Source organism: Vanacampus margaritifer, chromosome 20 (assembly GCF_051991255.1).
Source record: "Vanacampus margaritifer isolate UIUO_Vmar chromosome 20, RoL_Vmar_1.0, whole genome shotgun sequence".
Taxonomy (NCBI): Eukaryota; Metazoa; Chordata; class Actinopteri; order Syngnathiformes; family Syngnathidae; genus Vanacampus; species Vanacampus margaritifer.
The window spans coordinates 8,206,709-8,231,184 of NC_135451.1; the positions used below are offsets into that span (position 1 = coordinate 8,206,709).

The window sequence follows — 24,476 nt, forward strand, 5'->3', positions numbered from 1 at the left end:
CAGTAAATTTTGTAGAGTAAATTTTACTCTTAACAGTCTGTTTGGTCCTACTCTAAACAAAGTAAAATTTACACTTAGAAGAGATTCAAATAAAGGTCAAAAGTCACTCAAGGGTTGAGGAGTAAACCCACAACTGAGCCACGCAGCTCCTACTGGAGCTGGAATCTTCTTAACTCCAAGAGACCAAAAACATTGGATATAAGCAAACAGTAAGTGTGGCATAGCTCAGGTGGTAGAGTGGCAGTCTCCCAAGCTAAAGGTCGAGAGTTCATTCCTCAACCCTTGTTTAATTTTTTCCCTCCCATCCATCCATCCCATTTTCTGAACCGCTTATTCCTCACAAGGAACTGGTAAAATGTTGTCAAAATTTACTTTGAATTTCTGAGTGAAAAAATCTTTAATGTTTTTTTTTTTTTCATGGGACAGTGAAGAGAAGAAAAAAAGGGTTGGCAGGATTCTCACTTCATTCTCAGAATTCTGACTTTAAAGTCAAAATCATAGAAGAATTCATAGCTCTACGTCACAAAATCAGAGATCTGACTTTAAAGTCAGAATTCTGAGAAAAAAATCTGAATTCTCACTTTAAAGTCAGAATTCTTCAAACAAAGTCAGAATTCATTGTAAGAAAGTCTGAATTATTCCCACTTTTAAGTCAGAATTCTTTACAGACAGTGAGAAGTTTGACTTTGTGACATAGAGCTATGAATTGTGGGGGGAGTCAGAAAGTCAGAATTTTTAGATTAAAGTCATAATTCTCACTTTTAAGTCAGAATTCTGAGGGGAAAAAAGTCTGAATTCTCACTTAAAAGTCTGAATTATTCTCACTTTAAAGTCAGAATTATTCTCACAAAGTTAGAATTCATTGTAAGAAAGTCTGAATTACTCTCACTTTAAAGTCAGAATTCTGAGAATAAAGTCAGAATTCTCACTTAAGTCAGAATTATTCTCACTTTAAAGTCAGAATTATTCTCACAAATTCAGAATTCATTTTTTCTCTCTTCACTGGCCCTAATCCTCTTTTGTAGATATGCAAATTCTTTCGTATACATAAAATATACTTTGAGTAAAATGTAATATATATTTTATATAATATTTTACTCTATTCCAAGTGAAAATTTTACAGTGGGACCAAATAGACTCCGTTTAGAGTAAAAATGTACAGAATTTACTTTCTACATACATAATCAAAAGATAGCAGTTTACCTGTCCTTCCTGCTTACCTGTCCTTCCTGCACAGTCTTTTACAAAGACCAGATTGGGTGCTGAAGCCAATCAGATAGAATGTCCCCCCCTACATCCTTTGACCTGCATTCATGTTTGTTGACAGAGCGCCCGGTGATTAAAGGCGCTACACCGTTGTATATTTTCCTCAGTCTCAAAATCAGATGTTCTAATGTGCGAGTCGCTCAAAAGGGTAGATTAGTTTCACGCTGTGGTACAAGACCACCATTGAACCGGACAGTGATAGTCTGGCCTGCTCTGTCTCATTAGGAACTATGGATTGAAACGGAATGATGGTCATGAACTGGCTTTGTTTTATGTATGTGTTCGTTCCATCCATATGTCTGTTTTTGTGTTTTGTCTGTGATCAGGTGAAGCTGCTGGACTGCGCCCCCGATTTAGCAAACGTGGATCCCAAGCTGGAGAAAGATGTTGAGGTGGCCCGCTTTGGGGTTTTAGCGCTCTGGAGCTGTAGCAAGAGTCCCAAAAACAAAGAGGCCATCCACAAGGCCGGCGGCGTCCCTCTACTGGGACGCCTGCTCAAGTCTCCGCAGATGAACATGCTCATCCCGGTGGCGGGAATCCTGCAGAACTGTGCCGACGAGGTGACGACGGTTTATCTTCAAACTTCAACTTTATTGACAAGATGATGGTTTATTAAATGTTTTGTTACCACAGGAAAATTGCAAGAATGCGGTTCAATCGGAGGGCATGATCAAAGATTTGGTTCAGAACCTCAGCAATGACAATGACGAGCTGCGGATACATTGCGCGAATGTCATCTTCAAGGTAGATGTTTGATCCGTGGGTCTTAGTTGGTTCCATTTTCTATGCTGCTTATCGTGTTGAGGGTTGTGCATAGTTAGAGTCAAAACCGTCACTGTATGGGAACGTCTATAGCCGTCAAAGGCAGTGAATGAGTAAAATACATTTGCATTTCACATGCATTTGTCGCTCAGTGAGAAACAAAACTCTTAATTTATGGATTTATTTAAGCATTTTATAATTAAAAAAAGATGCGGACACTGGAAACTCCCTACACTTTTTATATTTAAATATTAAAAAACTAATTCAAACCCAAAAACGTATAAACATGTTTTTTTTAATACTTTGTCCTTTTGTCCCCAAAACATATTTACACTTTTTTTTTTTTTTTAATGCAAGAGCATTCAAAAAGGCTTTGATGCAGCTTCTGACATGAGGAGGTGGCTTAAAACAATAGTAGTTATTTATAAAACGGCCAGGAGGTGGCAGCAGAGTAAAGAGATCAGCCAGGGCCATGTTGTTTTTACCAGGAATGTGAATAATGATGAAACTTAGCTATATTCTAATGCTAATTGCTGCAAAAACGGAAACAGATACAAATATATACATCAATACAACACACTTCGGAGCGAAGGGGTTTACTTCAGTGAAAATGGCTTGGAATGAATGAGTTTAAAAAATATAATAAAATAAATAAATTGTTATTCTGTTTAAATTTTGGAAAATTTTATTTACTGTAGAAAATTTAGGGAACTATTTACTTGCTTAGTTTTTGATGTAGCTTAACACATGCTGATGACCCTGGAAACTCCATACTATTTAAAACATTTTTTTTTCTAAACAAAGCTGTCAATTCTTTATGTTTAAAATTAAAAGAAAATGAAAATTTGTAAAATGTTGGCGCTAATATTTTCTCGTTTACTGCAAATGAATATCGGCTTGAAATATCGGTTATCTGTCTCCTCGACTACTAACAATCGGTATCGGCCTTGAAAAATCCATATCGATCCATCACTAATCCTTGCTATAAAAATCTAATATACATTTTTTAATTACAGTGTGCAGAAAACAAACGGACCCGTACCTTAGTGTATGAGAACCGAGGCCTGCAGGCGCTGGTTTCACTTCTGAACAAGACGGAAAACAAAAAGCTCTTGGCTGCCGCCACTGGAGCCATCTGGAAGTGTTCGCTCAGCCCGGAGAACCTCGATGTGTAAGCCTGCGACAGTGTGTCCCCTTTATTTTCTCCCGCTGGTACACACATGCATACACACATGCGTTATTGTCATCATCCACACAGCGTTTAACTTTTATAAGGGGGCAAGATGTATCACTGTTTCCACTAGCATGATGATGTCTTTACTATTGTGTCTGGATGATGTAATTTGCTGCGTAAAATGTTCTGTGGTCTTTAGCACCCGTGACTCGAGCGTAATTTGCACCAGTTGACAGACTTTGCCTAAGAACTAATAATTGAGTATATTAAGTGGACATTCAGTGCTGTTTGAGGTGAGCTTATCTGAAAATTCCTCCTCCCGAGTGAATAGTTCAAATGGCAGAGAGGAATTTATAGATTTTAGGGGGGGGGGGGAAAGAGGCTGAGTTGCTCTTAAATTCAGCACTTCATATATCATACGTGACAGAATGATATCCTGCATTTAAAGTCTAATTTAAGTCTTCTCCCAGTGTTGCTGAGTGGTATGCTGCCGCAAGTTAAGCAAAGTTTGCTTTACAGAAGCAGAAACATCACCAAATGTTGTAACTGGATTTTTCCGAAATATCCCATTGGGAATGAACTCATTCACTGCCATTGACGGCTATAGACGTCAAAAATTCATTTGAACTATTTCTATTAGTTTACATTTTTTTTCCACTTTTGGTAATAAGAGTATGAAAACCTAGAAAAAAAATTACTGTACATTTAGAACAGATATAAAATGTGTGATTAATCATGAATTAACTATTAAAGTTATGCAATTAATTACAAAAAAAAAATAATCGGTTAAAATTTTTAATCGTAATTAATCGCATGACTTCACTACTTAACTCACGATTGATCATAAATTTTATATCTGTTCCAAAAGTACAACAAAAAAACATTCTAGGTGGAAAAAAATGTTAAACTAATAGAAATAGTTCAAATGAATTGTTGACGTCTATAGCCGTCAATGGCAGTGAATGAGTTAAGATGTAAACTGCAAAATTTGCAATTGATTGGTGCTACACAATCTTTTAACAAAACACTCCTCAAAAAAGCGGAAAATCAATTCTCAGACCGCAACTTGGATTCATATAAAACAAGTTGATTTGACAGTTTCAAACACTCTGTGCCAGTGCAGGCCATATGCCATCTCTCTTCTTGCTTTCCAAAATAGCACGTAGCTTCTATTGATAGCAGCCACGGGAATACATCACTCACATCTTATTTAGTAACACTTAAATGTACAAACACAAAACTGTCTGTGTTGCCCACACAGTAAATCACAAAGTTATCTTAATGATGGACCCGAATATGAAGCGACCTGTCATTTTGTAGCTCTTGCGGGCAGCTTTGGGTGTGAAAGAAAGGTCAGATGTGGTCACGTCTTCACAAGGATGTCAGCAGGGTGCAGAGCAAATATTTTGAGGGTTGCTTTTTTTTCCCTTTTTTTTTTAACTCTCTTCCTTCTTTGAATTACTTAAAATGTCAAGGTCAGGCAGGAGCTTTCGTGGACTGAGGTGACCGAGCTTTTACTGTCAAATTATTTTTCAACAGCAAGCATAAAAGGTGGAGATTGTTTTATTTTCTTTTTTTCTTTGTTGGTGAAGTGCATGCTCAAGAGAAACAGACCTTGGTCGTTGCATTTTTTTTTTTTACATCGTTGATGTTCTCCATGGTCTGGATAGTGTACTCGTCTAGGTGACTCCCACTTAAGACAAGAGGACGCATGTGTTAGCCATTTTGTCTGATTAATGTTTCATCAAAGTGTTTATTTTAAGACAATATTGTCTACCACAAGCTTATGATTTTCAACGAACCTGCCAAAGCACGGGCAATGCGGGCCAACATTTTATGTCGTTCGGGAATGGGAAAAGGCAGTGATGTGTGGAAACAATGGAACTTTATTTAGTGCAGCTTTATGAATGCATCAATATGTGACCCAGTCAGTCCTGTACACAAAAGGTGTTATGGACACGTGTGAAAGTGTTAACAAAAGAATGACGAAAATGGAAAATTACAACTGCCAAGTCATGTTTGGTGTCCAAATTAGTTCTGGAATGGATTTACATCGGCCAGGTAATTGATTACATGTTCTCCAGCAAAAAAGACTCTAGACTAGTGTTTTATCCACCATTTTTTTTATTTAGTCTCAGTTTTAGTCCAGTTTCAATCACACTTGCTAGTTTTTATTATAGTTAGTCAACCTTGTCCCATTTTTAGTCGACTATAATAAATCTAGCATTTTAGTAAAGTAAAAAAAAGTAAAAGTATTTTATTCATCTAGTTTTAGTCAAAAACGGTCAACATTTTAGTTTAGTCTTAGTCAGGACAATCATTTTATCCCTTTATATATTTTTTTCTCAGCAGATTATGTTGAACATTTCTGATCTAAAACTATTTCACGTAAAATTGTCATTCATCTTTTTCATAAAAAAAAACAACTTGACACACAATTAAAGTATATCAACTATTATGGTTCCATGCTATGAGCTAGTAAGTTAGCTGGCATTAGTTAGCGGTCTGATTTTTTAAACTTTTTTTAACTTTTCACTGTGAAACCACCTCCTGTCTGTCTCATGTGTTTGTGCATGTTGCACTCGCTAGCTGCAGATTTGAAAGTGTGTGTGGGGTGGGGGGGGGGGGGTGTTCACTGTGTCACATGACAGTGTCACAGTGACGGGATTTTTCAAAATCATATTTTTTCGTCTAATTTTTGTTCATGAACTAAAATGCCCCTAGATTTTAGTCCAGTTTTTATCAAGTGAAGTACATTTTTGTCGACGAAAATGCATACTGATTTAGTCCCAGTTATTGTTTATTAATGAGGGTTTTAGTCTAGACTAGTCTAGTTTTAGTCTGGTGAAAAATGTGTGTTGACAAAATTATTCTTGTTCAGTTTTCATTGACGAAATTAACACTTCCCTAGACACACAAAAAGATTCAGACAAATGAAAAATGTATATAAAACACAAGGTACAATAATTATTGTGTTTTGCTAGTTGAAGTTTTTTTTTTTTTTTTTTTTTCCCTTGCTAGTTGAAGTTGGCTGTAACCGTTTTGCTCTGACCAACCAATAAAGAGGGTAGAAAAATGCAATATCATTGAGGATCAGTTCACTGACAGATTTGACTAAAATGGCACCACATTGAGGTTGAAAAGTGATTGGGGGGGGGGGGGATCGAACATATAGGTGAGGCTATGCCTTCCTTGCCTACCCTGGCCACATAAGTCTTTGCAGTTAGTCCATCTGAGAATTATGTCTCTGAAACAATGAATTGCAACTAAATATGTGGGCTCCCTAATGATTTCTCCCACCCTTGAGGTAAGAATGTTTAAACCTGTTAACCTACGTCTATCACCATACTGACTGACAACATAAGTCACTTTTCTGTTGGTTTTGTCACTTGGGATTTACCAAAAATAAGCACAATTTACTATTCCTTTTCGCTACTGTATGTCAAAAGTTATATCTGTGATTACAAGATTATACTGAAGTCAGTTTATCGCATTTGGCTTGCCTTTAAGGTGAAAATTTCACCCAAGTTATCTTTGGCAGCATGTCTGTTCATTAGCAATGTTTTTTCTTGCAAAAATAGGCTATGCTTCTATGGACATAGACCAAACTGAAATGACCTTGGCCCTGTACAATAGCTTAAGCATCAAGGATGCCAGCAACCGTAACTGTGAATAAAGATAGTGAAACTTAACTGTACATTAGGGGTTTGTTGAGGTTTGCCTTCCACCACATTATATCCCTCTTAAATGTGTGCTGTCGTTTACTACTGTTTTGTGGAAAACACTACTTCACTTTTATATTTTCATGCAGGATCGTGAGTGATCGGCGGCAACAATGAATACACAGAGACTGATATACTGTGCTAGAACAAATGTGCCCTTTACTCCCCGCACACAGCAATCAACACACTTCATCGCTAAGCAGCAGAATATAATCATCATCAGCGCTTACCTTGACACTAGACCGGAGAGCCGACGGTCCGGGTAGAACGAGCTGCAAAACGGCTGGGCGATCGTACGTATCCCACAGCTGGCTCTACCCACACCGTGTGCCGCTCCGTTTTTTATTCGTTAACAAAAAGTTGTGAGCGTGAGAAACCGGGGTGGCCAAGCCCTCTCCCAGGCACCCTCGAAAACATGTTTCCGAAGCAGGGAGGACTATAGTATAAACAAGGAAGAGTTCCCAGGTTGATTCCGCCCTTTATTCCCAGGACAACAACATATCCTTATATAAGAGGTTACATGAGGACATATCAAACCATGGTTATTTCCCATTCAACTACCAAGTCCCACTGGGAAACAAGACACAATCCCACACACAAAAAAAAAAAAAAACAGGACACGTTTCCTTGCTACCTGTATAATAGAAAATTGAGAGTGAATACAAGTGGTTGTACCCCAAAATAAATTGCCCTTTATCCTCAAAAGGTTTCAGGATCATAAAGTTCTGGAGACTCTGATAGGCCTGCTGACTAATCAACCTGAAGAGGTGCTGGTTAATGTGGTGGGAGCCCTGGCGGAGTTTGCTCAAAAGCCTGCAAACAAGGTCACCATCCGCAAATGTGGAGGCCTCAAACCACTCGTCCACCTGCTTGTCGGAAGAAACGAGGCATGCCCAACCACACCTTTATGTATCCTTTTCTAAACATCCTTCTATCTTATCCAATTTCTTGTCCTTCCACCAGGCGCTGTTGGTGAATGTAACCAAGGTGGTGGAGGCCTGTGCCACAGATTTGGACAACATGGCGTAAGTCTGCATCGGTTCATTTTGTTGTTTCCTTGCCAAATCACCCAGTGGGTTAAACCAAGCAGATTTTGATTTGAATGAAACTTGGTGTAGTTGTTGACAGTGATTGCACAAAACGAAATCTCAAATATGAGGTCAATCGGAGAAACGGTTTTGGAACTATGGCCAGTGAATTTTGACATTTTGGGCAAAAAGGGGCATGTCCACATTCCTTTGAACCCTTATATACCAGGAACTATTGGGTCGATCTTCTCAAAACAGGTATTGCTGGAAAGGGAATTCAACAACATTACATGTTCTAAAACATACGGAAGAGGATTAGGGCTAGTGAAGAGAGACAAAAAAACTTTGTTCTCAGAATTCTCACTTTAAAATCAGAATTCTGACTGAAAAGGGAGAATTCTCCCTTAAATCTCAGAATTTGTACTTTTATCACAGAATTCTGACTTCACAATTGTCAGAATTGTGACTTTAAAGTGAGAATTCTGACTTTATTCTCAGAATTCTTCTGAGAAGTCAAAATTGAGAATTCTGAGAATAAAGTCAGAATTGTCACTTTAAAGTCACAATTCCAATATTTAAAGTTTGACTTTTGAGACTTTGAGAATTCTGGCTTTAAAGAGAGAATTCTGACTTTAAAAAAGAATCCTGCCAAACTTTTTTTCCCCCCTCTTGCTTCACTGGCCCTAATCCTCTTCCGTAAAAAAAATCTAAGTTTTATAGATGTATTTTTTTAATATATTTTTTAAAGTTGAATATTCGTTTAATGTTTAATTTTCATTGAATATTAAGTCTGAAGCATGACATGCGAGAGATTACATTCATGATCCATTTTTTGGAAACGTCATGTGATCCACAATGTCAATTCCCAAGGTCAACTAAAACAAAGAGTCAAAAGGTTGCTAAAATATGCACCAAATTTCTAAACGATTATCAGATTATGATCATTATTGAATTCCCTTTCCAGCAATACCTGTTTTGTAAAGATTGACCTGGTAGTTCCTGGGATACAATGGTTCAAACGAAGGCGGCCACGCCCCTTTTTGCCCAAAATGAAATTCGGCAGGCCATGGCACCTTAACAGCTGCTCCGATTGACCTCAAATTTGAGATTTTATGTTATGTAATCAGTATCAACAAGCACACCAAGTTTCATTAAAATCTAAATCTGCTTGGTTAAAAATGTCATATTTTGGAGGGTGATTTGCCATGGAACAACCCTTACAGTATTTACACTATCATTTGACGAGCATTACAATGGCTAGCCCATTTGATGTGGCTTCCTTGTTAACACAATGTGGGGTGTCCGTTTGAATGTTTTTAGCGGCTTACTCATGTCATCACTGAAATAACTTTAAACTACACTCTTGCTCATTCAGTTCCTAGGACAAGAGAATGACAAGCAAATGCTGGATTGAAACACTGTGTCATTAACTTGTCACATGTTGATGTTTAAAGAAAGCTATGGAGCCTTAATTTGTATTTTGCAGATATGTTTCTCTTTGATCCCCGGTTTAATAATAGTTTTGTTTAGGCCTTGCTTATTTTACCTGCTGCTCTAAATACGGGTTGGTTTAATTCCTGGCATTTTACTGGAGCTTTGTGGCCACTGTCAAGACAAATACATGTAAAGCCTTCCCCATTTCCAAGACAACATGGCTGGGAATGCACGGCGACCCGCAGTCAAATGCAGTATTTACTCTGTGTTCATTTAAAACCTCGCCCTCGATACAGGAGAGCAGCACGGACCTTCCATCGTTGCCTCGTTGCTTTTACAAGACCGAAGGGACCGCGAGACACTTCGGAAGTAGGATGCAAATAAAACTGGCAAGTTCACATAGTTCAAAGATGACACATTGTTATCATATCAGACATTCGGCTCCCCGCCAAAAAAAAGCCAGTCATGTCAGATTAAGGAAACTAAATGAGGCAACGTTTTAATGTGTTTTCTCACAGTATGTATATTTAAGCCAGACCGTATAATTACTTTTTACAATTTACTCCTTACAGTTGTAAACCAAATTTTATGTCAATAGCTGTTTATTTTTATTTTAGCATTACGTGTATTTATAGTAGTTAGCAGACCACCATGTTGTGGCACACGCCATTAACTCATTCACTGCCATTGACGGCTATAGACGTCATAAAATTCCTTGGAACTATTTCTATTAGTTTAACATTTTTTTCCCCACTTTTGTTAACAGTATGAAAACCTAGAAACTTTTTGGGGTACATTTAGAACAGATATAAAATTTGTGATTAATTGTGAGTTAACTAGTGAAGTCATGCGATTAATTACGATTAAAAAAAATTATCACCTGACACCCCTTATATTTTAATAATCTTTTCTTTTTTTATATATAAATAAATACAATAATTGTAATTATTTTTATTCCAATTTTTAAGAATCTTTTTGTTTTAAAGAAAAGATTATTAAAAATTAGGGGCGTCGTTTTTAATTGTAATTAATCTCATGACTTTACTAGTTAACTCAAGATTAATCACAAATTTTATATCTGTTCTAATACAATAAAAAAAATATATAGGTTGTCATACTCTTGTTAACAGAAGTGGGAACTAGTGAAGTCATGCGATTAATTACGATTAAAAAAAATTATCACCTGACACCCCTATATTTTAATAATCTTTTCTTTTTTTTTAATTAATAAATACAATAATTGTAATTATTTTATTCCAATTTTTAAGAATCTTTTTCTTTTAAAGAAAAGATTATTAAAAATTAGGGGCGTCGTTTTTAATCATAATTAATCACATGACTTTACTAGTTAACTCACGATTAATCACAAATTTTATATCTGTTCTAATGCAATACAAAAAAAAATCTAGGTTTTCATACTCTTGTTAACAGAAGTGGGAAAAATGTCAAACTAATAGAAATAGTTCAAATTAATTTTTGACGTCTATAGCCGTCAATGGCAGTAAATGAGTTAACTATTGAATTCAAAAGCAGACAAATTTCACTTTCTCAAATATCACCATCATGGAAGTTTCTTTCAAGCCCCCCCCCCCATGAAATACTCCAGTTGCATTTTCTCCAATGAATTCTGTGTTGCTACAAGAAAGAACACACACTGTTTGATACCTCCAGGGTCTGCGGTCGCCCCCTCTAATCCATCACTGTCAGCTGCAACTTCTATGCTAATCTGTTTCATACCTGCTTCACAGGGAGACAGAGCTGTTCTGGCTGATGATATGAAGCTTCCTTTTTTTTTTTTTCTTGGGGTGCAGATTTAAGAGGCCCCGCAGACTGGAATCTGATGTTATGATCATTGGAGGCTGATTTATGTGCAAACAGAAGACAGATGGCGCCTCTGATGAGCGTTCATTCATTGCCAGTCACGACGATACTCCCATTATGACAGCGTTCGATGTTGGCCCCCGTTTGGCGCAAGATCACACGGGGAAACACGTGTGTTATTTACGCCACACAACGGGTGCACTGTGGTGTGAATTCAATGCATTCTGGACATGGACTATGCGACATGAAATACAGCTTAAGTAAACTTCATACAAGCGCCGTGAAATATAAAGCGACCTGTCTGTGACTGTGTTTGATTTGGAAAGGGGTGTCTTTTTTTGGGACCGTGGTTAAAAACAAGCCAACATAATGCATACTAAAAATTTGTCTCGGTGTCTATGTATAAATCTGTTCATGAAGCACTTTACACAGATGTCAGTTAACCTCTGACCTGAGCTTTTCCGTAGTGTGGGATTTGGAGTAAGCAGAGCAGCTGAGTGAGTTTTACGCCTGGGGAGGAAGTGAGTAGGACTGGGAATGTGTTGCGGTGAAATGCTGATGCTGAAATTCATCAATTTTTATGGAGCCTGTTGCTCGCCAGGCGGATTTAGGGAAACATCACTGAACTTTGTCTTCCTAGTGTAGAATTGTACTACGCCTAATGAGGGCAATTATGGTTGCCTTCGTGCTACTTGGGAGTAAAATGAATTAGGAACAGCTCTAAATTCAATGCAGTGTTTCTTTGCAATGTTGTGGCTGGTGTATACATTTTTATAATAAACATTACTTTAGCTCATTCCAGTTATCCCTCAGATTTTGCTGGTTTTAAGTGTGGACTCTGTTTTGGGCAATTCCAAAACATTTATTTTGTTGAAACCCATCGTGAAGCAAAAATTAACTGGTACTGTATTTGGGGCAGTCTTTCCACCTTAGCCATGTTTCTCGATAGCGTATTTCTGTCTTCTAACTTCTCACGTGTTTTTCCTTCGCAAGGATCATTCAGGATCTTGATGCAATCCGCTGGGTATGGAGCTTGTTGAAAAACCCAAATCCAGAAGTTCAGTCCAGTGCCGCGTGGGCTCTTGGTCCATGTATTGAGAATGCAAAGGTATAGTGAATTTCATCATTTACTAATGTTTTGTTTATATCAGTTTTAGTTAGTATGTTTGTTTGTGAGCAGTATTACGCAAGAACTGCACAGCTGATTTCCACACAAAAACGAAGTCTCCACAAAATATGGTAAATACCTTTTAATTTAGAGTCTTGTTGACTCATTATAGAACTATTCCCTTGATCCTACAATACAAAGAGCAGATTTCCATCTGCATAATGTCTTCAAAAAAGTCCCCACGAACCAAAAATATCCTACATCTAAAGCTAAATGTGCCACCGCATTTTTTTTTTTTCATTTTTGCAAATGTATTTTCTCTCTTTACCATTTGAGTCATGATAAAAGAGCTCCACCCATTCTAGATTCAACATCTATAATTCATCCTCTGTAAAACCAGAAATTGACCTCACACGACCGAGAAAAACAAAAAAATATATATAAATAAGGCGCTCACACCTTCTACTTTTGTGAACGACCTTAGTGGAGGTCTGCACTTTGTTGCGTGTCATCTCATCCACTCCTCTTTTTTTATCTTCATCCTGGGTCTGCACATAGAAAAAACAAAACCTTGGGTCGACACAGCTTTTGTTGTTCCAGAATGAAGTGTTACGTGAGCATTCGAGTCCGCTCACATAGCAGAAGCACCTTTATATATCACCGCGCTCGTCTGACCGCAACCTGCCGCTGGGAGGTTAGCGTTAGCAGAGGCAGGCCGCTGTCAGACGGGGCTTACATGAACCACGGCCTAATAAGAAGCAGAACAGCTCCTTTGGCACACCAAGGTTGTTGAAGTGGGAAGCAGGCGGCGAGAAAAAAAACAAGTTTAATATCCTGTGGCGTTGCTTCTTATTCTCGCGCTGAAAATCCTGACTCGACATGCAACCTGTTATTGAGATACAGTACATGTGCCAAGTGGACAGCGCGATATCATTTTCAACTTTGACAAACTCACACGTCCAGCTTTAATAATGTTTTGAGCTTAAAACGCATGAAATGTAAAAAACAAAACAAAAAAACACACACACAAAACATAATCTTTGTGAATGTTCAGCGCTAGCTAGGTATTTGTAGCTAATACACGCTAGACAGCTTGTCCTCAGAGTTAGGCTAGCTCTCAGCTAGCTAAGTAATCGTAGCTAATATAAGATAACAAGCTTGTCCTCAGAGTTAGGCTAGCTCTCATATAGCTAAGTAATAGTAGCTAATATAAGATAACAAGCTTGTCCTCCGAGCTAGCTAGGAAATATTAGCTAAGAAAGTAGCTAATATAAGCTAGCTGTTTTATATTAGAAATGTACAAACTCCTTTTTTGTTCTCGTTACAGTATTCAGTATTCACTCTCACACCAGTACAGTTATGTTTGAAATGAAAAAATGCTGTCACCAAGGTAAAAAGAAGACATTGAGGACTGTTAGTGCTAGCATATATACCATTTTTAAACCTGAGGCTTTTTAAGTAGCATCCTCAAAGCAAATCTGATTGGGCAGTTTGTAAGTGCTGTGATTTTCTAGTAATAATATTTCATAAATGAGCACTTGGATTAAGAAAAATAATAGTTTACCCGTCTCAAAGAATATGTAATATTTAATTAGTTTAGTTGCAGCCATGCTAATTTAAATGATCCATAATGTCTGTTTATTAACATTAATAATCCCCCTGCTGCTTTATCTCAAAATATCAATTCTGTTTTACTGGTTTATGGCTGTTATAAATGCAAACAATTTGTCTTGGAGAGAATCCGTACAATAATCCGGCCCAGATGGGTGTCTTTGGGTGACGTCCCTTTTCTTTTCTTTTTTTTAATGGAATTTCTCCAGCCCCGAAATAGTGTGAAAATGATGCATGACAACCATGTGGAGGGGATAGCGGGATCACAAGCCCTGCTAAGGAGGTCTCATATAGTTTGACAATGTTTGACTGCACTTTTAGGAAAATTCTGGATTTATTTTTATTTTATTATTATTTATTTTTTTATTTAATCATCTTTGCACAAGCTGTTATGTGTGTTACCATAGCAACTTTTGGTACAATTTGCAGTCAAGTTGAATGATTAAAAAAAATAATAATAATGTTTTGAGTTTGCGGGTAGATTTATGAGAAAAGTTTTTTTTTTTTATGTATCTTGTAAATGTTCCCTTTTGACGCCCCTCAGACATTGAACCAACTATCAACCACTGAATAATTCCATTGTTTTTATTCTTCAATCAAGGATAATTCAGATGAACTTGTGTCTATCTAATTATCAAATGTATTATAATTCAAATAAGCACACTATGTTCATATTGGACATTTCTTAAGAGGAACCTGAAAACACACAACAGATAGTCTTATCTATGTCATTTGATCCTTGGCTAAGAGCCTCATTATACAGCATCTGTGGATCCATCCTTGCCATGAAAGAGATTCGGGGCCAGTCACATCGCAGCTGGTGGCTTGAGAGAGCTTCCGCTGTCGTTGGGACTCCCGGCCAGCCGTCATCAGTATTCCTGACGGAGAGCTTCCTGTGTGTGTGTGTGTGTGTGTGTGTGTGTGTGTGTGTGTGTGTATGGAAGGGTTAGCTTGCTGGCCTTGGACTCCATTACCAACTCCCTACTTTTGTACCCTTCATTGCACAAATTGCTCATCTCCTGGCAAAGCATCACAGGAGCCATAGACTGAATCCTGGCCAGAATGCAACGAAAGCTAAAGCTAGGCTTCAAAACATGGCAGCATGAATGTAACTAGAAACGACAACGCTATATTTGGATTGAGTTTACAATACTGTACCTACAATGTGTAATTTTATGTTAAAATAGTCATTGTATGCCATCATCTCCATTATATGGACACTTATCTTAATTTGTCATTAGAATATGTTTGACACCGAGGACTCTGGTTGGTGGCCCGGTGGGTGGTGGGTGGGGTCTGGTCAGTGCTGGATTTCACTTTCCTTTTCCTTTCTTTGGTCCTTCCTCGGGTCTCCTGACGGCCTCACGACTCTGGCTGGAAGTGTTCGGTTTAGGTGAACGGTATGTTTTTTTTTAATAGGTTTTAGGTGAATTAATGAATACGCACACATGCACGCACATACACGCACATACACATACTCACCCACATACAAAATTCAAAAAATATATAAAATAAAATTAAAAATAAATAAATAAATAAAAGAGCAATGATGATGACATGTCAAATCGGTAAAATTACCGAATAAACAATACTGAGCTCTCACAAAAAAAAAGAAAAGAAAAAAAAGTTTGAACTTGAAAAATGAAAGAATGTTTGATACTGAGCCAAAAAAGGTGGATAATGGTGAGTGCATTGCGTTGTTTAGCACTGTTGAACTGTCAACCCAAGATAGCATCTAGCATTAGCTATAGTAAAAACACAACCACATTTATTGCATATTACATTCCCAGCCAAATTGCAGTGTCACGTTTTTTCCTCCAATTGGTTCAAGGTTCACAAGGGCATGATTGGATGAGTTTGGTGCTCTACCCTCACCTTTGGAATGAACTAGCACAGCAGCTTGTACAACCTTAACATTTGAAGGAGAATGAGCAAATATTCCCACAGACACACGCCAACATAAGTGTAGAAAATCTTCCCATAAGAGAGGAGGCTGTATCCTTTTTAGATTTAGACCTTGCCACTTTGGTCTATTCTTCTGCAATCTACTGAGTTGCATTTTTAAAAGAGTGCCCCGATGTGCCAAGCCCTGCTGTATGTAGCCCGTGCCCCTGCCAGCTCTTCCGCTGTGGTTCTTTTAGTACTCCGTAGCAGACTCTTGGTTTGGTAAAAGCCCTTGCGGTACCTGCCATGGCCATGAATTTGAATTGTGAGGCTTCTCTCATACAATTCAGCAGTTCTCTGGGGGGAAAGGGCTATAAATGTCACCTCTTAAGCTTTAAATTTGATGTGGCAACTTGGGGAGAGTGCTGAAGAAGTTGTAGAATATTTCAGGCTGATTGCTTTTTGTGTGTGTAAAACAGTTCTATGGAAGGAAAGTGTTTTTTTTATGAAAGCTAACAAAAGGGGTTAGGATCAGCAGAGGTGGCAAATCCAGGTCCAGGCTTAACCAGAGATGGGCATTTCGTCAATATTAACGGAAGGTCTGTCAATATGTCAATGACGGACGGCCGTTTTGTTCGAACTTTGAAAAATTGACAGACTAAGCATTGCTGTAAGTGGGTTTTTGTCCGTCAATGTAATCGTCAATCCATCAATGACAGAATGCCCATTTCGCTGAGGAATGACGGACTGACGATTACAATGCGGTTCTTTCAAATATTGACGGAAGGTTGTCCAGAGTCCGACTTGACGATTGACGGACGCTCAAAATTGATTGACTCGCACACCTTTGGTTTTTACTTTCCAGACCTGGATTTGCCATCTCTGAGGGTCAGTGATGTTCTTTTTGGTGGGGGAAAACATACGAGAGAAAATAATTCATTCTTCATTACTCAACTGATAAAGGTATGTACTTGTCTTTATTATTTTGTATCATTTCATCTAACAATCAAGCACTTTTTTGTCTTTAGGAGTCCGGGGAAATGGTGAGCTCTCTGATGGGTGCCATGGAGCTGGTCATTGATTTGCTAACGTCAACCAATGACGATGTGCTGGCGAGCATGTGCGCCGTCATTGCCAAAATCGCCAAAGACAAGTACAATTTGGCAGTTCTGAGCGATTACGACGTGGTCTCGCTGCTGGCCAAGCTGACTGACAAAGTAAGCGCACGACGCAGTTCGCCATCTCTTCTAAACTCGGCATTCGCTTTGAACAACAATTTAAGATCTATGAAAATGAAAGTCAACCTGAAATATTGCTTGACAATAATATGTTTTATGTGACCTCACTAGTCTAAACATGACATTCTGATTAATATTACATTTGTGGAATATGAGTTATGAAGCAAAATCCAGGGGGCAACCATTTTGCCACTTGCTGTCGACTGAAGATGACATCACAGTCGCGCAAGCCTCAGGTATCGACCAATCACAGCTCAGCTTCAGAAAACAGGTGAGCTGTGATTGGTCGTTGCCTGAGCCCTGAGCAACATTGATGTCATCTTCAGTAGACACCAAGTGGCAAAATAGCCGCTCTCTGAGATGGATCAAAATGGCTGGATTTTGTTGCTTAACTCATATTCCTTATTTTTTATTTTTTATTTTTATTTTTTTCAGGAGAGCTCAGTATTGTTCATTCGATTTGACATCATCATTGCTCTCCTTTTTAAAAAAAAAAAAAAAAAAAAATGTTTTGTTTTTTTTTCCTTTTTTTCTCTCTTTTTTTTTTAAATATGTATACATATATATACCTATACACATATATATATATATATACATATATATATATATATATATATATATATATATATATATATATATATACATATATATATATATATATATATATATATATATATATATATATATATATTGTATGTGCTTAACTCATATTCCACTGACAAAATATCAACCAGAATACCATATTTAGACTAGAACAGGCTGCATAGAACATATTATTGTCCCAAAAAAATTGGGGGGTTGACGTCACTCCATTTTCATTCTTCGCTCCCGGCTGTTTTACTGGATTTGGACTGATTTTGCAAGCTCCACAGAATAGTGTGTTCTACTGCTATAAAAACAAGGAGCCTACCAAAAGAAAGATTAGAGTCTCTTCTTTCATCAAGAAAAAAAAGTATACTTGTATATGTTTCTGTTTGTAGCAATTAGCATTAGAATATAGCTAAGTTTCATCATTATTCACAAACCTGTTGAAAACACTGGGGAAAAGAGCTTGTTGCAACATTGTTGATCTCTTATACTCTGCTGCCAACTACCATTGCTTTAAGCCACCTTTTCATGTCAGAAGCTGTATCAATGCCTTCTGTATGCTCTAGCATTAAAAAACAAACAAACAAAAAAAAACATATAAATACGTTTTTGGGACCATGTCAATATTTAAAATACGTTCTATACGTTTTGGGAGAAAATGAGTTAAAAATGCTCAAACCTATTAAATATCCTATTAAAAAACATATTTACACCTTTTTGGGTTTGAATGGCTGCTGCTTTGTATCCTTCACATCATCCATCCAGCTAATTAGACACATATATGTAGATGTTGTTGCTAGGCAGTAAGTAGATCTGGTCTTTGGACTCTTAATGGCATCCATCCTGTTCTCCACACAGCCCAGTGACCTACTCCGCTGCCACCTGGCTCAGGCCATCGCCCAGTGCTGCACGTGGCGCAACAACAGGGCGACTTTCGGGGAGGCGGGAGTCGTGCCCCACCTGGCGTCCTATTTAAAGTCACAGGACATGAAAGTTCGCCACAGTACTGTGATGGCCCTGCACCAGCTGTCCAAGGAGTCAAACAATTGCGTCATCATGCACAGCGAAGGAGTAATGAAGGTCAGTCACGGGGTATTTCAGCTCTGATTCAGTCTAGAATTAACAAAGTTTTAGTCATGTGTTAAAACGAATAAATCTTCCACATCCTTTGAGCGAAGAACCTGCTACAAAAGTGTTTTTTTATTCAGCTGAGGAAACACAGCTCAACTGTCGAACCATCATGGGAATTCAGTAAAGCAAACAGCGCAGTGTGTGCGAAGTGTCATTTCTCTGGTAGAGCCTACATGCCATTACGGCGCAAGTCAAAGGCTTGTAGCTGGTGGCAACCGTTGCTATGGCCGGTTCCTGGACATCAGGGTAAAATGCAGCATCAGGCCGAGCTGTCGGCTTTGGAAAGAAAAGCAATATTCTCACTGAGCACAGTCAAAATTAATATGGAGCAGATTAGATTGTGTGGTTATATGCAAGTTAATAAAGTTAGTCTATGACCGGGGTGTCAAAACATTTTCCTACAAGGGCCACATACAGAAAATTGAAAGGTGCAAGGGCCACTCTTAACTCATTCAATTCCAGCCATTTTCAACCAAAGCAACCCCCTTCGCTCCTGGCTGTTTTACTGGATTTTGACTGATTTTGCAAGGCCCACAGAATATTGTGTCCTATTGCTATGAAAACATGGGGGGGGGGGGTATATTTGTATCTGTTTCTGTTTTGCAGCAATTAACATTAGAATATAGCTAAGTTTCACAAACTTGTTGAAAACACTGGGGAAAGGGGCCTTTTTGCAACATGGCCCTGGTTGATCTCCTATACTTTGGTGCCACCTGCTGGACGTTTTTTTTTTGTAATAACTACCATTGCTTTAAGCTACCTCTTCAGGTCAGTGGCTGCATCAAAGCCTTCTTTATGCTCTAGCGTTAAAAAAAAAAAAAAAACATTTTAAAAAACATATAAATACGTTTTTGGGACCATGTCAATATTTAAAATAGAACGTTCTTATACGTTTTGAGTTAAATGAGTTAAAAATGCTCAAACCTATTCATGCAATTGTGCATTTTAATTATTTTTGAGAAACTATACTACACCTTTTTAATAAGGGTGATAAGGTCAACATTTGGCTTTTTCCCGATTTTAGGGTAGCCTGCAGTCCTGTATTCTAGAATAGATTTGCCCCTAATATTGAATACCAAAAAAAGAGCAATCTGTAATAAAATGACAATCTTTAAAGCAGAGTTTACTTGGGGCTTTTTTTGTAATTTCTCAAGCATAACATTTAAATCTGCCACTTTGTATAGATGTTATAATATATAGTTTTCTTGAGGTTTTTTTTTTTCCCACTCATTTTCAGTATCAGTTTTAGTTGAGTATTGTTTGGAAAAACTGATATCTTGTTGATTGCTGCCTGAAATAAATGAACAAATTAAAAAAATTAACTGAAATATGAGAATGTTAGTGTCAAGAAATTTCGGTTTATTATGGTTTATATTCACAAATCTGACTTTGACAAAGAGCACAAACATTTTTGCTTGTGGAACTTAATTCGGCATTATAAAAAGAAATGTTACTATTTTAGTTATAAATTGTATGAATTACATTGTGGGCCGTGTGTAATGTTTTTTGTAATTGCCGCCTAAAATTGTGTGGCGGGTCGCAAATGGCCCCCACACCCTAGTTTTGACACCACTGGTCAATGACATAGAAGTTACACGAAAAAAGTATCTGTTAACTCAACCATATTTTATTTAGTTCTTGACAGTGCATGCCTCAGTCCTATACACAAAGAACATTTAAAGTACTATTTCTATCCCAACCAAAGTCAAGCATTTTTCCCACGTTCATAAAATTGGTGTACTACAGTCTAAGTGGTTAAGCACTTAGCTATAATTGGTTTACTTCACTGAACATTAGCTGTTCCGAAAACAATTACGTCCAATTTACGAAATTCTTCAACTGTTTTATTACACACAATATGAAGTTGGCACACCTTCTTTTTCATCATCTTGTATGTGCGTACTGTGCTTTTTTTTTTTTGTCCAAAAGTGTGTGCAAATGCATGAAATGCCGCCGTCTGTAATCCTGTTTCAGTATTTGACCTTATTAATGTACCAGTGAAGGATTGCAACAATGCTCCATCATGTATTTCGGGACTTTTAAAGAGCTTAACTGCGCCGAGTGTTGCATTTGTTGTTAATCTCAGACATGGAAAGCCACCACAGGCGGCCTCATTGTTCAGTCTGGCTTCAGTCTCGGCCAGCGTGAAACGTACCTGAGGAGACATTACGGTTTGAGAGCATGTCAATCAACACCGTGCAACGGGCATTGGAATGACCCGCTTGGATGACATTTAGACACCCAACAGAAAGAATTTGCTCAAAAACAACATCATTGCTCGTTTATCGACTACTGATATGAGTGGTCTGTGTCTAATTTATGGTGTGGTGTCAATTTATAGAGCACCTCTCGTGTTATTGCAGCAGTATTTCAGTGAGCTTTTTCTGTGCCGTGGAGAAGCTCTCCAAACATGTTCACCCACGTGTAGTGTACAGTTTCAAGCGAGTTCTTTGACTGCAGAGCTGCTGGAGAACGTAATGTTCAGGCTGTAGCGCACTTAATGATGTGTGTAGCAGCACCCTGAGGCTCGCAAAGGAAATTAGGCATCCGAAAGAAAGCATTTCGCTCTGGAAAATCGATTAGCTGGCTTTGTCTTAGATGTTTTATTCCTTACGAAATGCTCGAATATTGTCCTTTCATTTATGTTAATTTAGTGGTTGCAGATTGGCATTCAGAGGTGGCAAATCCAGGTCCAGAAAGTAAAAACCCTGCCACAGTTTGGCTTTAGCACCTTGTGCTAGCTAGCGAGCTCCCTAGCAGGTAAACAAGCTAGCTAGGGAGCTCGCTAGCTAGCACCTAAAAACCCTGCCACAGTTTGCTATCGATATTTGAAATGTACACTCTAAAAACAGTTGGGTCAAAAATAACCCAACTATGGATCAAAAATGGACTGATGCTCAACTTGGGCCAATTTGACCCAACTTTGAGTCAAGAAATTGGTCTTTTAGTGTAAAACAATTCATAAATATTGGTCAGATCATTTACTTGGGTCAACTTTTTTTGGGTCATTTAGTATAAAACAACCTAGAAAGTTGGGTCAAATTGACCCATAAAGTAGATCAGTCCATTTTTTATCCATAATTGGGTTACATTTGTCCCAACTATTTTTTAGAGTGCATTAACAGACCGGTCCCTCTAAATTGTGGGTCAGTCTCTTGGGGTAAAATATAGGAAAATTATACATTAGAAAGCATTGCATCGGCCCCCCCAAAAAAAAACACCGGCCCACCGGGCATCTGCCCTGTATGCCAGATGGCCAGTCCACACTCTAAAAACAATTGGGTCAAAAATAACCCAACTAGATATCAAAAATTGACCCATCCTCTACTTGGGTTAATTTGACCCAACTTTCTGTGTTTTTTTTAATTCAAAATTACCCTTTTTTTTTTACCCAAATAAACGATCTGACCAATATTTATGAATTATTTTTACACTAAAAGACCAATTTCTTGACTCAAAGTTGACATAATTGGGTTACGTTTGACCCAACTGGAACTCCCGCTTAATCCCAGATTACCCTATCTGTAACTGAATGTATATTATGTATAGGAATGTCTGAAAAGATTTTGTGGGATGGAATTCTTCAGTTGAATTTGAGTACTACAATCCTTGGATAGGATTTTTAGGATTCCGAATCGAGATTCACAACAAAATTTGCTAACTAAAAAGCTGCCCCTATCGCTTCCTGCTCTTCGGAAGCCGAAGGTGGCGGAACTGTCTCTGGCTCGCGAAAGTCCGCAGGGAATCTTGTTTACCTTAACTTCCTCTCACCAACCGGGCTCAGCTAAACTTGGCATCCGAACGCTCCGATCACGGGAACGCTGGGAGCTGATGGATCCATAACGGCAGGTCAGGTTAGAGGAGGTCCGAGCTACCTGCAGCTGGTCAAACGTGAGCGCACTTAACACCGTGACACCTCCACGTGCAATAGAATATGTGCAAGAGTGCGCAGCCCTCCCAGACTGCCTGAGAGGGAAGGCGGGAGGGCGATTATATGGAGCGTGTACACTTCCTTTTCCCTTTCGTCTCCGAGGTCACTGGAGTTCTGTAAAGTACAAAAAAAAAACTCAGAAGAACATGATTCCCAATTTCAAACGTAGCGGAAAGTGTTCGCCACAGTCAGGGAATATCTAACAAGTGGTGTTTTATATTCTACGGGATCCCAGCTGGGAGGGGAAGCGCAAGCTTGAGGGGGGAAAAAAGGGCAGCGAAGAGAGACACGCTTATCTTAGCCGGGCCGCGTGCTTCGCGAGAACTTATTTGGCCACGTCTGAATAACACGCAGTGAAGTTGGCAACATCTCGGCCTCTGGCACTTCTCAAGCATCCTCTCTTTTCAACAAAAGAGACTTGTTAGCGAGCTGCATGTTTTCACCGGCCTGTGGATGCGAGTTTGCTCACCGAGGTGTTTTGGATGCTATTTAAAAATCCTATAAAACCAAAGGGCAAATGTTTCGCATAATCCCAACACTGTTTGCTGTGTGCCCATGAAATGAAGTGAGCAACATCCATGACTGTTTATATCCACTGTTCTGTGTATAACCCTTTTAATGGCATTCATAACTGGCTTCTTTTTGTTGATCTTTGCGTAGAAACTGTTGGGAATGTCCTTTTTGTTTGCTCACCGCACAACGCGCAATGAGACGTTAGCATGTCCACATATGTAAACAGTAGGGGTGGGAATCTTTGACTGTCTCACGATTCGATTCAGATTTTTTTGGGTCTGCAGAATCATTTTTTGATTCAAAATGATTTGATTGACAATGATTTCTGCTTTAATTCATACATGTGCAAAGAATCATCATGATCTACTCCAGTCCGACTCGCTAATGCTAATTAGCACGCTACTCGCGGTACTTTTATCACTCAAAAGAACGGCTATTAATACAAAATGGATACAGAGAAGCATGTTAACATTACTCACCGGCATATGCTCTTCCTACGCTGCAAAAAAAAAAAAACTTTTGTTGGAATAACTTGATCGTGACTTTTTCCTTCTACTCTCTAATGTGGCTACAATTTTACAGTGTATCAGAACACACGGAACCACACTGCCCCTAAGTGGCCAAATCTTGTACAACATGAACATTGCTCCCAATAAAGGCACACACAAACAAAGGGAAGGCAGTATAAAATAATTTAAATAAAATCGATTTTGGGACATTTCAAATAGATTCTGAACCGTACTTACTAAATGAGAATCGCGATTCTTATGAGAATCGATTTTTTGACTCCCATCACTCATATTTACAGATCACTTTGAAAACAAAACCCACCGCGGTTTTCTTAAGATGGAACCCAGAGGCAAGCAGATACAATGAAAAGAACAGAGGCCCTCAGAATTGAACCCTGTGGAACACCATACGTTCCATTATATGTGAATTCATGTTGCACATATTCATCCGCCCACTTTTTTTGCTCGACCGCATCACTCCCACTAACTCGAAAAGACAAAAGTAGGAAATTAATTATATTAATGTAATTCAATTTTAAATACTGTGCTTAAGACTGAATGCATGTTTGACATCCTGATGAGTCACTTCAACAAAGACTACAAAAAATGTCTACTGGCACCAATAAATATCACCACAAAATGCTATAATAGTCAACTCATAATGAAAATGAAGGGCATAAAAATGAAAGCTTTCTTTTTTTTTAAGTGGGTCGCGGAGCCATTTTGGATGGCGCTCGGACAAAATGGGCTGCTTTT

General features: G+C 38.3%; 1 protein-coding gene across 3 annotated transcripts in view; it reads left to right on the forward strand.

Moving 5' to 3' along the window:
* Positions 1-24,476, forward strand: part of odad2 (outer dynein arm docking complex subunit 2) — a 43,164-nt gene that overhangs the window by 17,543 nt on the left and 1,145 nt on the right. For 2 of the 3 annotated variants that reach the window (XM_077554593.1, XM_077554592.1), the window contains 8 exons: positions 1,593-1,826; positions 1,900-2,010; positions 3,045-3,199; positions 7,631-7,811; positions 7,888-7,949; positions 12,201-12,315; positions 16,839-17,027; positions 18,495-18,716. In XM_077554593.1, the coding sequence (XP_077410719.1) occupies positions 1,593-1,826; positions 1,900-2,010; positions 3,045-3,199; positions 7,631-7,811; positions 7,888-7,949; positions 12,201-12,315; positions 16,839-17,027; positions 18,495-18,716 (1,269 nt within the window). Of the gene's footprint in view, positions 1-1,592; positions 1,827-1,899; positions 2,011-3,044; positions 3,200-7,630; positions 7,812-7,887; positions 7,950-12,200; positions 12,316-16,675; positions 16,774-16,838; positions 17,028-18,494; positions 18,717-24,476 lie in introns of those variants that run through there. The other variant, XR_013289724.1, reaches the window with a different exon arrangement.